The following is a 15,713-nucleotide window of genomic DNA, read 5'->3' on the forward strand; positions in this document are numbered from 1 at the left end:
GAGATCTTTATATTTGACAACTGAAATTGATATTCTGCAATCGTATAACTGATTTATTTTACTATGTGCAACTGCCCATTATAATAAATATGCTACCTAAACTAAATGTTAGTATAATCTTGATAATAGGTCATATAGTTAAGTTAATACTCACCATTTACATCTATACATATAATAAAATCGTAGAAAAGTGCTGTCTGTACATTGAAAATAAAAATAAAAAAAATAGCAGGGGTTATTGTTATGTCGATGTCGAACCCAAAAATGTAATTAACTTTTTTTTGTCTGTTTGTCTGTTTGTCTGTTTGTCTGTTCGTCTGTGCGCGCTAATCTCAGAAACGGCTGATCCGAGTTGGATGCGGTTTTCACGAATATATTGTGGGATGCTTAAATTTACATTTAGTGTTTGTTTCATGTCAATCGGTTCATAAATAAAAAAGTTATGTCAAATTAAAGAATCACGTCGAACATTCTATGCTTATACCATTAATCTCCGCAACTATTTGACGGATTTGGTTGAAATTTGGTACAGATATAGTTTAGAACCTTAGAAAGGACATAGATATATTATTATTTCAAAAATCAAAAAATAAAAATAAGAAATAATAAATTATTTATAAATAATTCTATGTCGATCGTTACACGACTTCGGTTCATGTTATTGTTTTAATTTATCGAAAAAAAGTAAATAAATAGTAAAAAGGTATGAAAAAAATAATATCAATATAATAAAACATTTAGTACAAAGAAAATGCTCTAACGGAGTATAGATAATTCTATGTCGATCGTTACACGACTTCGGTTCATGTTATTGTTTTAAGGAAAAAAAAGTAAATAAATAGTAAAAAGGTATGAAAAAAATAATATCAATATAATAAAACATTTAGTACAAAGAAAATGCTCTAACGGAGTATAAATAATTCTATGTCGATCGTTACACGACTTCGGTTCATGTTATTGTTTTAATTCATCGAAAAAAAGTAAATAAATAGTAAAAAGGTATGAAAAAAATAATATCAATATAATTAAACTTTTAGTACAAAGAAAATGCCCGAACGGAGTATAAATAAATAATCCAAGTTGTCTTTATCCTCGATAGATGGCGTTGGGATCGAAATAGATCGCGCTATGGTTTCGTTACATTCATTTGGTTGGGTATCGGCCGAGCGCTTCGGTACTATCGTAGAAAAAGTGTATTATCAGTCGTATGATTATTTATTTGTCTGTAGTGGTCCTGCTGTTTCGTATATTCTACTATAGGTCAATTCTGTACATTGAAAATATTGAAAGAATAAATAGCAGGGGGTGTTACTGGATCGATACCAAAACCAAATATGTGATTAATTTTTTTTTGTCTGTCTGTCTGTATGTTCAGGCATCACGTGAAAATTAACTAACGATTCGAAAAGTAACGGTTCGATTTCGATGAAACTTGGTATAATTATACCATACATTTTATCCTGGAAAAATACGTAGAAAAAAAAACTTTATTTTTCAGTTTTATTCTACAGAACGCGAGCTCAACAGCAGTAGCTCAATAGAGGGATCTCCTTAATTATTATGGGCCTCGCCGTATTTGGGTCTAATAAATATTTATAAGATATTGTCAAAGTTACTCAAAATGGAGAAATAAAACTACCACGCGAAGACCGACATCCACGCGGACGGAGTCGCGGGCGGAAGCTAGTAAAAAATATAAAGCAAGTATTGTTCGGACAATAGAGGGTTAATGCTTTGTTAGCGTGGTATATAAGACCAGAGTGTAATCAGTAAGTAGATAACAAAAATGTAGGCAGCCAATCACCGCTCGAGTTTTGAGTTTGACAATGATTAGGAAAAAAAATAAAGAGAAAAGAAAAATAAAGAGAAAAGAAAAATAACACATTTTGTGTAATTTTTTTCATTTTGTGTTATTTTTTAATGGGACATTTTTCTTGCTAGTATCTTCCCCTAGAATATGTCGTATGCTCAATGCATCGATTTTCCTATCCTAAATAATCTCAGCATCATTGAATCCGTTTCTAATATGAAAAGAAATATAGCAAAAACAGTTTATTTGCACCGTTACAAAATAATGCATGCAAAACAAGGTAATTATTTTGTGTAAATAAATAAGGAATAAAGAAGCACACAAAGGCCAGTGCTCAGCTAAAATACCACGCTGATTCAGCCAGTAGTATACAATTCAAAAATCACAATAATTCTACCACATTGAGGCTGTACAGAGTTGAGAAAAAAAGAATGAAATGTTTAAGAAAATAATAATAATAGTCGTATCTGCCAATGGTCTCATAGCCAAAAAGCCTCGATCAACACCTGAGTAGGCTAACGTTAGATAGTTGGGTCAAGGGCCTGATGCCTTAACGCTAATGTTCCAGTCTTAGAAATAGTATAAATGTGAAAGTTGTCCTAAAATATATCTTACGTAATGTTAGGATAAAGGGGTTAGGTTAACGTTTTTTGACTACATATTTGTTAAATAGAAACTGTTATATTATAATTGTACCCCTGAAAAGGGCTTTTGTTCTGAAATATCGATGCGGTCAGACTTCTAACCCGTTAAGGCTGAGTACTACATATAATTGTATCGACAAAAAAGAATAATATGGGGGGTTGAACCCCTAAAAATTATGGCTACTTTAGTATTTTTTTACTTTATGCGATATCAAAGGTTTTATGCGTCGTAGAAAAAAACAACGACAAACGGTAGCTAATAACCTTGGCTAACTAATTCATTACTTTTTTTATATGTTTGATAATGTATTGGTGAGAAAAAAAAAACATTTCTGAATTAATTTTACCAAAAAATTTACTGTTTTTCAATTGGGGGTTCAACGCCCCATATTATTTTTTTTGTCGATAAAATTAGATGTAGTACTCAGCCTTAACGGGTTAGAAGTCCAACCCCTATCACATTGTATAAACTATACGAAATTATTTTATAAGTTAATATCTTATGCCAGTAATGTGACTCTTTTGTATTGAAATATCCAAGACAAAATTAGCAGGATAAACGATGTTTCTAAAACATACTGCTCTTGTAATTCTTAACTTCGGTGTCCTAACACATCGCGTAATTATTCTTCCATTGAGAATATATCTCAAGTTATCCCAGAATTCTTCCCTCACCCCAATGGGCTTTTACATGTCAAAATTTCGTTTTATTAAATAGTAATATTATAAATGTGAAAGTTGTCCTAAAACCACCGTGTATCATAACCACCAAACCACGTGGTATTTGGATAAAGGGGTTAGGTTAACGTTTTTTGACTATCTGTTAAATAGAAACTGTCATATAATTGTAGCCCTGAAAAGGGCTTTTGTTTTTGCGAAATCGCCACCGATTCAATTTTAAGTTTTTTTGAAATTCATCATTTCAACCTTTTTACGTATCAAAATTGAGACGTCTGCGTACTTTTAAAAGAGCTGCGTAATGATGATAATTTTCTTTTGGTGTCGGTGGAGTTACACCGCTACACGTCCCAGGAACAAGCACCATTCCCATATATGGCGTCGCATGCGGATCTGGAATAAAAGAGAATTTGTTAGAATATACTTGGACCGAATGCTTGAAAGGGCAAATTACATGAACTCCATTACAAATATACATAAAGCACAAAGTAAGTGTGTACTTACTAAGGTATATGTGTACACAAATCACATGAATAATTGGAAAACAAACGTACCTTGGTATCTTTCCTCTACTTCCACTTCTTCAACGTTTTCCGTCTCGACGGTGACATAATACGCAACTTCCATTTTGAGATGCTTTCGGTCTCGCGATCAAAGAGCTAATGAAAATGGATTTTTTGGTGCTACTTATAGCACACATAACCTCTCTCTCTCTCTCTCTTTCTGTCTCTCTCTCTCTCTCTCTCTTTTTGTCTCTCTCTCTCTCAAGAAACCATCATTATCTATATCCAGATAGTTAGGTATGAACAATGGAAAATGGAGAACAAAGGTTCTACATAATCGCTTATCAGTCGTCTGAGTTGATCGTTTCTTTGAATTAGTATTGTGTATTACTATTGTCGAGTTCCAGTTGTGATACGTGTGTTTAAGCATGTTCGTGAGTGTCGGTACACCGCAGGAAGGAGTAACCTTTTTTATTAATGTATCATGTTGCAGTAGGTCCGTGTGACACATATGAAGTTCAGACAATTCAGTTTTCAGTTTTGTGTTTTTATTAATAATGTTTGTCACTTGTACTTCACTATCGTCTCGTTCCTGCAGCAGTTGGTTACACAGGTGCTTGGATGACTTCAACTCCTTCAGTGCTGCTCTCAATTTGCATTGAGTTTCCTTAGCTCTGGTCATCATACTGAATATGGATATAGAGAGTTCTCTTCTCTCAACCGTTCATTTTTCACTCTCGGTTCCAGGCACTCTTATCAGTAGCCGATGTCTCCAGTACATCGCCAGTCCTGCTGTTGTAGCAACTACGAGGAAGTAAACACTGGCCAGTCAGCTAATCACTGATCTGGATGAATTTTCTGTGTCTGAAGCCAATACCTGTAATGTAGAAGATTGTAAACTTCTTCTTCCTTCTGGGGAAAATACGCTTACGCTACTAACTCAAAATATTCGCAGTATTAATCGCAACATGGATGGCTTTGAAGTTCTATTAGAAAGTCTTGACATTAACTGTGATGTTATTGTCCTAACAGAATGTTGGCTATCTTCTCAGACAGCCAATCTACCTTCTCTCGACGGCTACTGCACTCACAAAACAAATTCAAACATGAATCAGAATGATGGTGTAGTGGTGTACATCAAAAACAACTTAAAAGTTCTAGTGGAAGAGCCCAGAGTTCAAAATAGTAACTGTTTAGTAATTAAAATTATTCCGGATACTGTAATTATGGCCATTTATAGGCCACCGTCTCAAAACATTGACAGCTTTTTGGACTCACTTGATGTAAACTTAAAACATTTATCTGCTTTTAAGAACATTATATTAATGGGTGACATAAATATTAATATTGCTTCTGAGAGAGCAGATACACATGTACATAACTACCTAAATATTTGTTCATTTCATGGTCTTTTACCAACCCATTATTATCCCACGCACCAGTCTGGGTCATGTTTGGATCATTTCATCATAAAAACCCGACATCCGAACAAAACATTAGTCACCAATTCATCGCTTACGGACCATCAAGCTATTTTGCTAACAATACAAAAATCCTCACCTAGAAAAAACTGCATGCGTAGCTTTTTAAAAATTGATATGACTAATCTTGCACGTGCCATTCGCGACATCGACTTTGACCCTGTTTACGATACTAATGACGCAAATATTTCATTACAGTATTTTATAAATGCGCTACAACATGCGATAAACAAAAATACAATTACCAAAATAACGTCTAGAAGGTATAAATCGATCAAACCGTGGATCACTCCAGGTCTCGTTCGTTGTATACGGCATAGGGACAAACTACACCAAAAGTCAAAACTTGCACCTGATAATGAAATACTTTCTATTTCATATAAAAGGTATAGAAACTTTTGTAACAACCTTTTAAAAAAAGTTAAATATCAACACGAGAAGAATGAGTTACAGAAGGCAGGAAAAAACAGTAAACTCGTTTGGAAATTTATTAAAACAAATACTTTTCGATCGAAAAATCCTGAACCCCCACTCGAATTACTGTCTTCAGAAATAAACCCATTAGTAGCCGCAAATAAAGTAAATAGTTTTTTTGCTAACATTGGCAAAACCTTAGCTGAAAAATCCTTGAACCATAGTACTTATCCCCACCAACCATTGTCGGCTGTAAATACCCCTACGAAAACATCAAAATCTTTTGTTTTATTAAACACTGACGTCAATGAAATTTTAAGGATAATTACAGGGTTAAAGGACGATTGCGCTGTTGGGTGGGATGGCATTCCTAATAACATACTGAAAAGGTTTAAACACCTTCTTGCTCCTCCATTGACCCATATTTTTCAGTCATGTTTGTCTAAAGGAATCTTTCCCAAACCGCTTAAAAAAGCAGTAGTTACGCCAGTTTTCAAAGCGGGAGATAAAAACTGTGTTAACAACTATAGACCCATTTCAGTATTAACAGGTCTCTCAAAAATTTTAGAAAAAATTATAAATAGTAGATTAATAGATTATCTTGAAATTAACAATTTGCTTTCAAATAACCAATTTGGGTTTAGACCAAAAAGATCGACTAACCAAGCAGTTCACAGACTGTCCGAATACATTAGTACTAACCTTGACAAGGGTATGCATACCATTGGGATTTTCCTGGACCTCGCTAAAGCGTTTGACACAATTTCTTGTTCTATGTTACTACACAAGCTTGAAAAACTTGGAATAAGAGGCGAACAACTTCAGTTGTTCACCGATTATCTTAGAGATCGTCAACAATGCGTTAAAATAGGTCAGTACACAAGTTCTGAGATGGAAAATAGTGGTTTCGGAATACCTCAAGGAAGTATTTTGGGACCTACATTGTTTTTAATTTACATTAATGATTTATGTAGTTTGGTCCTTCGTAATGGGCTAATATTATCATATGCGGATGACACAGCCCTATTGTTTTCCGCTGAATCTCAAAGTGAAACATATGAATATGCCCAAAACGGTTTTAATGTTGTGTCAAATTGGCTTCATCAAAATCTTCTAACATTAAATATAGATAAAACTAAATATATTTCATTCTCAATTAGAAACATTAATCCACCGCTTACTAACCAAGATATATTTGCACATAATTGCAATTCTGCTAATATTGCTTGTACTTGTCCCACTTTAGTTAAAGCTGACCACATAAAATATCTAGGTGTTACGATTGACACGAATCTAAATTTCCGTAAACACATCGAGTTACTATGCAAAAGAGTGCGTAAATTAATGTACATTTTTAAGAACCTACGCCACATAGCCGACTATAAGTTAATTAAACAGGTTTATTTGGCTCTGTGTCAGTCTGTTCTCACCTATTGTATTACATCATGGGGTGGAACTGCAAAGTCTATCTTGCTTCCTCTGGAACGCGCTCAAAGAGCAATTCTAAAGGTTGCTACCTTCCGCCCTTTTAGGTTTCCCACACACCAACTATACACTGCATGTAAAATACTAACAGTGCGCCAACTATTTATATTGCAAACCATACTTTATCAGCACTCTGAGCTTCCTTTCGACCCAGTATCCCAAACCAGGAGGAGGAAAGATTTGGTTTGCTTTGAACCACAGACAAGACATGCATTTGCACATAGATTTTACGTATTTTTAGGACCATTTTTGTACAACAAGGTCAACAAGATACTAAATATATATAGTGTAAATTATTATAAATGTAGTACATTGTTATCAGAGTATCTACTAAATCTTGATTACACAGACACAGAAAAACTATTGGAAGTTTTAGTATGAATGTAAGATTAGTTTGTAAGTTGTTATTCTATTTCTGTACACATGCACCTAAATTGATAGTCTTGTAAGTGATGACCCGAAACACAGGTTTTTATAAACCTAGCTCGGGCAAGTCGCTAATTATACATAAGTCTAGGTTAAAAAGTAAATTTTCCTATAGTTCCTAAATATTGGTAAGTTACTTATTAAGTTATTCCTAGTGCACTAGCATAATTATTGATTAATACTTATTTGTGGCTGTTTCATGTAAATTATTTTGTGAAATAATGAAATAAAGGATTATTTATTTATTTATTTATTTACTGGTATTCTTAATTTCTGTCCTCAAGCGTTCATAAACAATCACGAAATCAATCATATTCCTTTCTGTATGCCTCTGCCAAGTACACATGTGGATCTTCTTGTGACTAAGTGTTGTGTTGGTCACAACAAGTTTCTTTTCGACACATTATATCCAGGAGATATACCCCATTTTCGTTCTTTCATCTCTAAATTGCCCTAGAACTCTTTCGTACCTATCGCGTAATTATTCTTCCATTGAGAATATATCTCAGGTTATCCCAGAATTCTTCCCTCATCCCAATGGCCTTTTACATGTCTATATTTCTCATATTTATCATCTTACATATCTAGCATGTTATCTTCTACGCTTCCACACACATTCATTGTACCAAAACGGCTATCCCCAGCCCGCTTTCTGCCTACGCACGGGGAGACAGATTTCTTTGTTTGTGCTGGAATATTACTTTGTATGCGGTGAACGTTTCTCGTAAATACGAGGAACGTCCGAAATGTTTTATTAAATTTTAAATCCGCGTCAATTTACTTCATAGATTAATAATTCTTACTGTCACTACTAATGTGCTGTCTACACTTCTAACCAAACAAAACCCGAAACCATTGGAGGTATAAGTGCACTACTCGGAAAGCCATTTATAAAAAAAAAATTGACAATTAGATATAGCGATCTAAATCATTAGCTTGACCGGACCGTGTGGGCGCGGCAGAACTGAGAGCCGCGTGTGATTTTTCACAGATCCGCAAAAATTGGTCTTCCCCTTATAGAGCAAAAATATTGTATACATGTACCACTGTCGTAATTGTTTATTATACACTAATATTTAAGTAAAAATCTAACAAAATGTTATTAAATCTTATGAATTTACTTTAAGGAACTCAATTTATTTCTAATTTATGACAGTCTTTTAGGATTAATGTTGACGTTATTTTACTTTTAAGCATCTTCCTAAATTTATTTATGTATGTATCTTCTTTGTCGCTATTGTCCTCATCCTCTCCGTCGGATTCATTTAAAGTATCCTGAATCTTAGAGCTACATGGAAGATTTCTATATTCGCCATGGAATGTCTTAGGTATAGTTCCATTTTCACAAAGATTTATGAGATCTTTATATTTGACAACTGGAATTGATATTCTGCAATCGTATAACTGATTTATTTTACTATGTGCAACTGCCCATTATAATAAGTATGCTACCTAAACTAAATGTTAGTATAATCGTGATAATAGGTCATACTTAAGTTAATACTCAACATTTACATAAAAAATATAAAGCAAGTATTGTTCGGACAATAGAGGGTTAATGCTTTGTTAGCGTGGTATATAAGACCAGAGTGTAATCAGTAAGTAGATAACAAAAATGTAGACAACCAATCACCGCTCGAGTTTTGAGTTTGACAATGATTAGGAAAAAAATTAAAGAGAAAAAAAAATACCACATTTTGTGTATTTTTTTTCATTTTGTGTTATTTTTTTAATGGGACATTTTTCTTGCTAGTATTTTCCCCTAGAATATGTCGTATGCTCAATGCATCGATTTTCCTATCCTAAATAATCTCAGCATCATTGAATCCGTTTCTAATATGAAAAGAAATATAGCAAAAACAGTTTATTTGCACCGTTACAAAATAATGCATGCAAAACAAGGTAATTATTTTGTGTAAATAAATAAGGAATAAAGAAGCACACAAAGGCCAGTGCTCAGCTAAAATACCACGCTGATTCAGCCAGTAGTATACAATTCAAAAATCACAATAATTCTACCACACTGAGGCTGTACAGTGTTGAGAAAAAAAGAATGAAATGTTTAAGAAAATAATTATAATCGTCGTATCTGCCAATGGTCTCATAGCCAAAGAGCCTCGATCAACACCTGAGTAGGCTAACGTTAGATGGTTGGGTCAAGGGCCTGATGCCTTAACGCTAATGTTCCAGTCTTAGAAATATTATAAATGTGAAAGTTGTCCTAAAATACATCTTACGTGGTGTTAGGATAAAGGGGTTAGGTTAACGTTTTTTGACTATTTGTTAAATAGAAACTGTTATATAATTGTAGCCCTGAAAAGGGCTTTTGTTCTGAAATATCGATGCGGTCAGGCTCAATTCGACCAGCCAGCGTTGCTCGAGACACCAGCAACCCTCGATATTGTTATTTTCCGACGAAGGGTATAATTTTACAAAAATGGTGAAGATCGAAACCACCACCATTATTATCGCAGCTATTGCCAAGATCAAAATTGGTCGTCTCAGTAATTACAATGAACATCGTTCTTCCGTCCAATGCCCTACCGTGGTACTCGTCGTATGCTTTTAATGCATCTGCTTTGCTTTGGTAAGCAATTACTGCAGTGCCCAAGGATCTTCCACTTTCATCATAATGAACTACTGCACTTATAAAACTGTCAAATTCTGAAAACAGCTCTTTCAGGTCAGAATCGGTGACTTTGTTATCCAAATTTAAGATATACAATTTGGTAACATCTACTGTTTGTATATCTTTTCCACCTGGTTCGCCGCCACAACATTTATGTTCATCACTTGTTACGTCGTTTTGGAAGTTGGGATTCTCAAAATTTACTTCCATTGGTCTCTCACCTAATGATCTCCCATTATATTGGTTATAAGCGTTCAATGCATCGGCAAACCTTTCAAAACTTATTTCAGCGGTTCTTGTGGACCTTTGAGTAGTGTCATAATTCATCTTAATTGCCTTAATAGTGCCAAATTCGGAAAACAGTTCCAGAATGTCGAAACCTGAGGCTCTTGCATCTAAATTCGAGATCAATAGTTTAGTATGACCGGCTGCGACACATTCTGATAGCAGCGCATTTACATGCTTTTTGATAAGTCCATTGCGTCTTGGAATTCTTGCTGGTTTACAAATATCTCCACGTTGTTTTCCTCGTAGAATGGTCCTCACAACTCCACTATCAGCTTTGCCACAGCCACCACCAGGTATCTTAGACGTATTGAATTTACGCCCAGCACCGCGACCCATTGAAATTTGGTTGACCATCTTGATATTTGGATGAAGTAGATTATTTCGTACACACGAGAATGACCGATCACTGAAGGACGACTGTTCGTGTCAACGTCGAGTCAAACACTGACTACAGATATCTGAATCCTGCCGCTACTGCCGACTTAGATAAAGACAATCGTTGGAGTGGGGGGAGGTTCCCGTTATACCGAGCGAGACAGGTTCAATGGCGGTGAACTACCGTGGGAACTCAGGGCAAAGTTTCAATTGTTTTTATGTCTATCGATACCATTGTTTTAATTGTTTATTAAAAAATATTTAATTTTTAATATTATTTACTTTTAAGAACTCAATTTATTAGTACTTTATGGCAGTCTTTTAGAAATTAGTTTACTTTTAAGTATCTTCCTTCAGACTTTATTTCAAAAATATTATTTCTGTCTTATAAAAATATATAATACATGTATGTATGTAATCAATCATCTATACAAAAAAAAATACTTATTATCTTCTTAGTCGCTATTGACTTCATTCTCTTCGTCGGGTTAATTTAAAGTATCGTGAATTTCAGAGCTTCATGGAATCTCTTAGGTTTAGTTCCATTTTCACAATGATTTATGAGATCCTTATATTTGACAACTGTATAACAGTTTTGATATCCATATCTACCATTGATATTCTGCAGTCGTATAACAGTTTTTCTCTTTCCCTTTCCTTTCTCTGAAGTCTTTTCCTGTAAACTCATAGTGGTGTCTGCCGTATAAAACTTGATAAATATTAGATCGTTTTATATTATTTAATATAAAGGTCCCATCTCAGAAATCTCAATATCGAATGTTTTTGTTTGACATAGCCAATTGACTAAAGTTTAATAACTCAGAATAGTCCAATACAATAACATTATAAGGTCTAATAACATTATTAGGTTTTGCGAGCTGACTCAAAATACAAAGTCCATCACAAAGGTAAGCCTTTGTGATGGACTCCATACAATAAATGTTTGCACTTCCCTTTCGATAACTGCTTGAACAGTATCGACAGGCATGTATGGAGACATAATTATTTTGATGTATTCTAAATCTTTCGTATGTAGCTTTCTTATCTATATAATGTGCCTTCAGTTGTTGTCTTTCTTTTACCTTGTCACTCATTCCATCTTTATTATTTTCTGGATTTTATTCTTTGTTTTATTTTTCTTCCTTAGTCATTAGATAGATAGTTTTGGATAGGTTCCTTAGTCAATATATGAATATAATTTCGAAACATTTTTATCGGTCCAGGCTTTTACCTGTTTTGTTTTTTTTATTGCTCAAGTGTTTAACTAAGACTGACTTAATTTAATGTTATCTATTAATAAAACTACTAATTATAAAATACCCTCGGTGTAGTGATCGTGGATTTGGTAAAAAAATATTCGGTTTTAATTTTTCCTTCGTATCACTGGAGAACTCGTCAATATGGACAGCGCAAGGGAAGAGTTTTTCACTTACTTCCTGACTACATTGTGATTAACGTACAACGGTCCCATTGTACGAGCGGAGTCCGAGAAGCTTGAAGACGATGTGCAAGATGCTGTTGGCTCCGATGCCCAGACCGTGATAGTCCAGACACTAGACAAGGTAGAGGATTGTGAGAACAGTCCTTCCACATATTCGCCCATACATTGAACCTCAATTCATCATCCAAATATTATAATACTCACCTCTTACATTGAAAATATTAAACGAGTATTGCACGAACAATAGAGGGTTAATGCTTTGTTAGCGTGGGATATAAGACCTGTGTGTTATCAGTAAGTAGATAACAAAAATGTAGACAACCAATCACCGCTCGGCTTTGATTTTGACAATGATAAGGAAAAATAGTCAAAGACAAAAGAAAAATGTGTTATTTTTTAATGGGACAACCACGAAAACTCTGAAGATCCACGAGACACTGTGCTCCGAATAAAACGTGTCTTGTCGATCTTTCTTGTTATTTATCTGAATTCCATTGCTCTCGCATCTAAACTTCTTCTTTTAATATAAAATTATGCGTTATATGCCTTTAATGCATCGGCATTTCTTTCAAAGATTATTTCAGCAGTTCTTGTGGACCTTTGTGTTCACTCCTACAATAGTGCCAAATTCTGAAAAGTTGGGATTTGTTGCTGGTATCATAACCGGTCCAATGCCTCCACCATAGTAGCTGCCTTCACTTGTTTTTTTATATATGTACACTTCTAATTGTACCATTGGCTGAGAACAGCTCTTGTTTACCTAATCCGGAAAAGTGGTCTTCCACATTTTCCAAAAATATAATTATATCAAGAACATTGTATATCGGACGATGTTCAATGGATTTGATATATCACCACGGGGTGTTCCTCGTATGCTCCCCATAACTCAATTATTTGTTTTACATAATAATGACCGATCACCGATAGACGACAGTTCGTGGTTCTGGCAATAAATTAAATACTCAGGAAGTAAGGAGTGCACTCTATGAAAGTACAGGTAAGTATGGCATCGCCGATTAGAGCGAGACGAAAATACTCGTTCGTGATTGGTGGTTATCCTTTTTACATTTGTGTTAGGCCACCCGCTACTTGTGATACCGTAGAGCAGTACGTAAGCGACGCAGGCGCATTACTACGGACGCTTGTACTGTACCAGTAATTCAAGATATCAATATGGATATTGTTTCCGACGATTATATTATTGATATGCTTGTACTGGCGTACGAGTACCTCATAGCGGAGTCAGACGATGAGGACGATGAAGAAGTTGCGCCAGCGGCGGCGCCGGCGGGATGACGGATTTCTCCGTCAGATACTCCCGGTAGCCTCAGCCTCGAAGTTTTTCGAGATGCTACATATGTTGGATATGACGGTGGGCAGTTTGGCTTCAGGGCCGGACTATCAACCGACCAGTAAATAGCGAGAACATCACATCGATTTCTCAAAAAAGGCCCTTTTCAGGGCCACCTAAACATTTTAGACAGTTTCTTTTTAACAGATCGTCAAAAAACGTAACCCTCTAACTTTAACACCACGAAAGAGGTGTTTAGGAAGAAAATGGTAATAAAAATAGAATACGCTACGATTTCACCAACACAAAATATCTAATATGATGTATGAGTAAACATTCCATTAGATAGTATATGTCGAATTGTGTATCTACTTATCAAAACTTAAAAAATATGGAAATCCAACCAAGGAGACGACGTGCGCGTTCCTGATGACGGGTTTAAGCGTTACGTGATCTACGTCACCGTGGGTGCGTGGCCTATATGACCTACCGCACGTACGCAACACTACGTTGTGGATGCGACGGTGGCTACAAGTCAGTCAACATATAAATTTCTAGTTTTATTAATGTTAATATTATTACTTTATTTCCCATATATACAGTTAACACTTACATTTATAACAACTAAGCAGTCGAGAGTTTTATTAACATAATCCTTCGAGGCTTTTAAGAATTCAAAATTTTTAACGTTTCTTTCGAAGCTAGGAAGGGGTACCTCAAGGACGTCTAAAGTCGACAATAGAGGGATATAATCATTGGTATCGTTCCAATTTATCCTTCATATTTCCTTTGTTTGCCATATATTTCAAATTTAGCTCATATTTGTTTTAAGTGCTAAATGAAATTAATCTTGCACTCATTTGCTTATTTTAAAACTTGCTAGTAACTTATATTTTGTCCTTATCTTTCCCATGCATTCCATGGTATGTCGTATGCTTATGCATCGATTTTCCTATCAAAAATAATCTTAGCATCATTGAATTTCTTCTAATTTTTTTTTTTTAAGTAATAAAAGATACTAGAAAGTAGCCATTAAAATATAGTGATCCAAATAGTTAACTTGACCGGACGGTGTGGCCGCGGTGGCGACTGAGACCCCTCAGCGGCCACGTCGTCCGATCTGTGAAAAAGGCGCACAAAGCCTAGTGCGCCTTCGATCCGATCGCTTTAACGTTCATCTTCTATCCTTAGTAATACATATTATAAATGGAAAAAAAATGTTAATCTTAGGTATAGGGGAGTTAGGGTTACGTTTTTTGACTATCCGTTAAATAGAAACTGTCATATAATTGTAGTCCTGAAAAGGACTTTTTGTTCTGAGAAATTGGTGCAATCAGTGTTGAATAGGCGGAAGGAATGTAACCACCTATGATTGCCTTCAAAGCTGCCAACTATTCCACCAACGTCGACTGCGCCACGTAACTTGAGAAGTTTGGTGAACATCGTAGCCGCCGCATTGATAGCCTCCGCTTTCACCAACACCGAAGTTGGGAATTTCAGGGGCAGTATATGTTAGGAACATCGTCTTTCCTGCCAATGTTTTCCCGTGGAATGCGTCGTATGCTTTTAACGCATCGATTTGCCTATCAAAAATAACTTCGGCCGTACACGTGGATCTTCCACTATCATCATAAATTATCCCTGAACTAACAAAACTGTCGAATATGGAGAACAGTTCTTGCACGTTAGAATCGGAGACTTGGACATTCAGATTTGTCACGGTTAATTTGGTGGTACTGGTTGATCTTTCTGTCATAGCCGGTTCACTGCCTCCACAGTAGTAGCTGCCTTCACTTGTTTCTTTTATAGTTGCAAGTTGTATATGCATGGTTCTTCCATCTAATGCTTTTCCATTATATTCACTACATGCTTTTAATGCGTCGGCTTCTCTTTCATACACTACCTCAGCAGTTCCTGTGGATCTACCGTTACTGTAACACATAACTACACTTGTGGTTTTGCCAAATGCTGAGAACAGCTCTTGGATATCTAATCCGGATATGTGATCGTCCAGATTTGATATCAAAATTTTAGCAGGGCCGGATGACGGGGCAATTTTGTGATCTTGTCCATTCAGTTTCGATGGATTTGATATGTCCTCACAGGGTCTTCCTTGTGGCATGCTCTCCATAACTCCATCGTTTGTTTCTTCACAGCTATCACTAGGCACTGTAGACGAATTGAATTTACATCCTACACCGGCACCCACTTCTATTTGGTTGACCATCTTGGTATCTTGTAATATTGT

At 35.4% G+C, this 15,713-nt stretch overlaps 1 protein-coding gene across 1 annotated transcript; it reads right to left on the reverse strand.

The window, feature by feature from the left end:
* Positions 1 to 14,843: 14,843 nt before the first annotated feature.
* LOC118267970 (polyadenylate-binding protein 1-A-like) lies at positions 14,844 to 15,692 on the reverse strand. Its single transcript, XM_035582233.2, has one exon. It carries the CDS (start codon positions 15,690 to 15,692, stop codon positions 14,844 to 14,846), a length of 849 nt encoding a protein of 282 aa, XP_035438126.2.
* Positions 15,693 to 15,713: the final 21 nt, after the last annotated feature.

The sequence above is a fragment of the Spodoptera frugiperda genome, chromosome 6, assembly GCF_023101765.2.
Source record: "Spodoptera frugiperda isolate SF20-4 chromosome 6, AGI-APGP_CSIRO_Sfru_2.0, whole genome shotgun sequence".
NCBI classification, from domain to species: Eukaryota; Metazoa; Arthropoda; class Insecta; order Lepidoptera; family Noctuidae; genus Spodoptera; species Spodoptera frugiperda.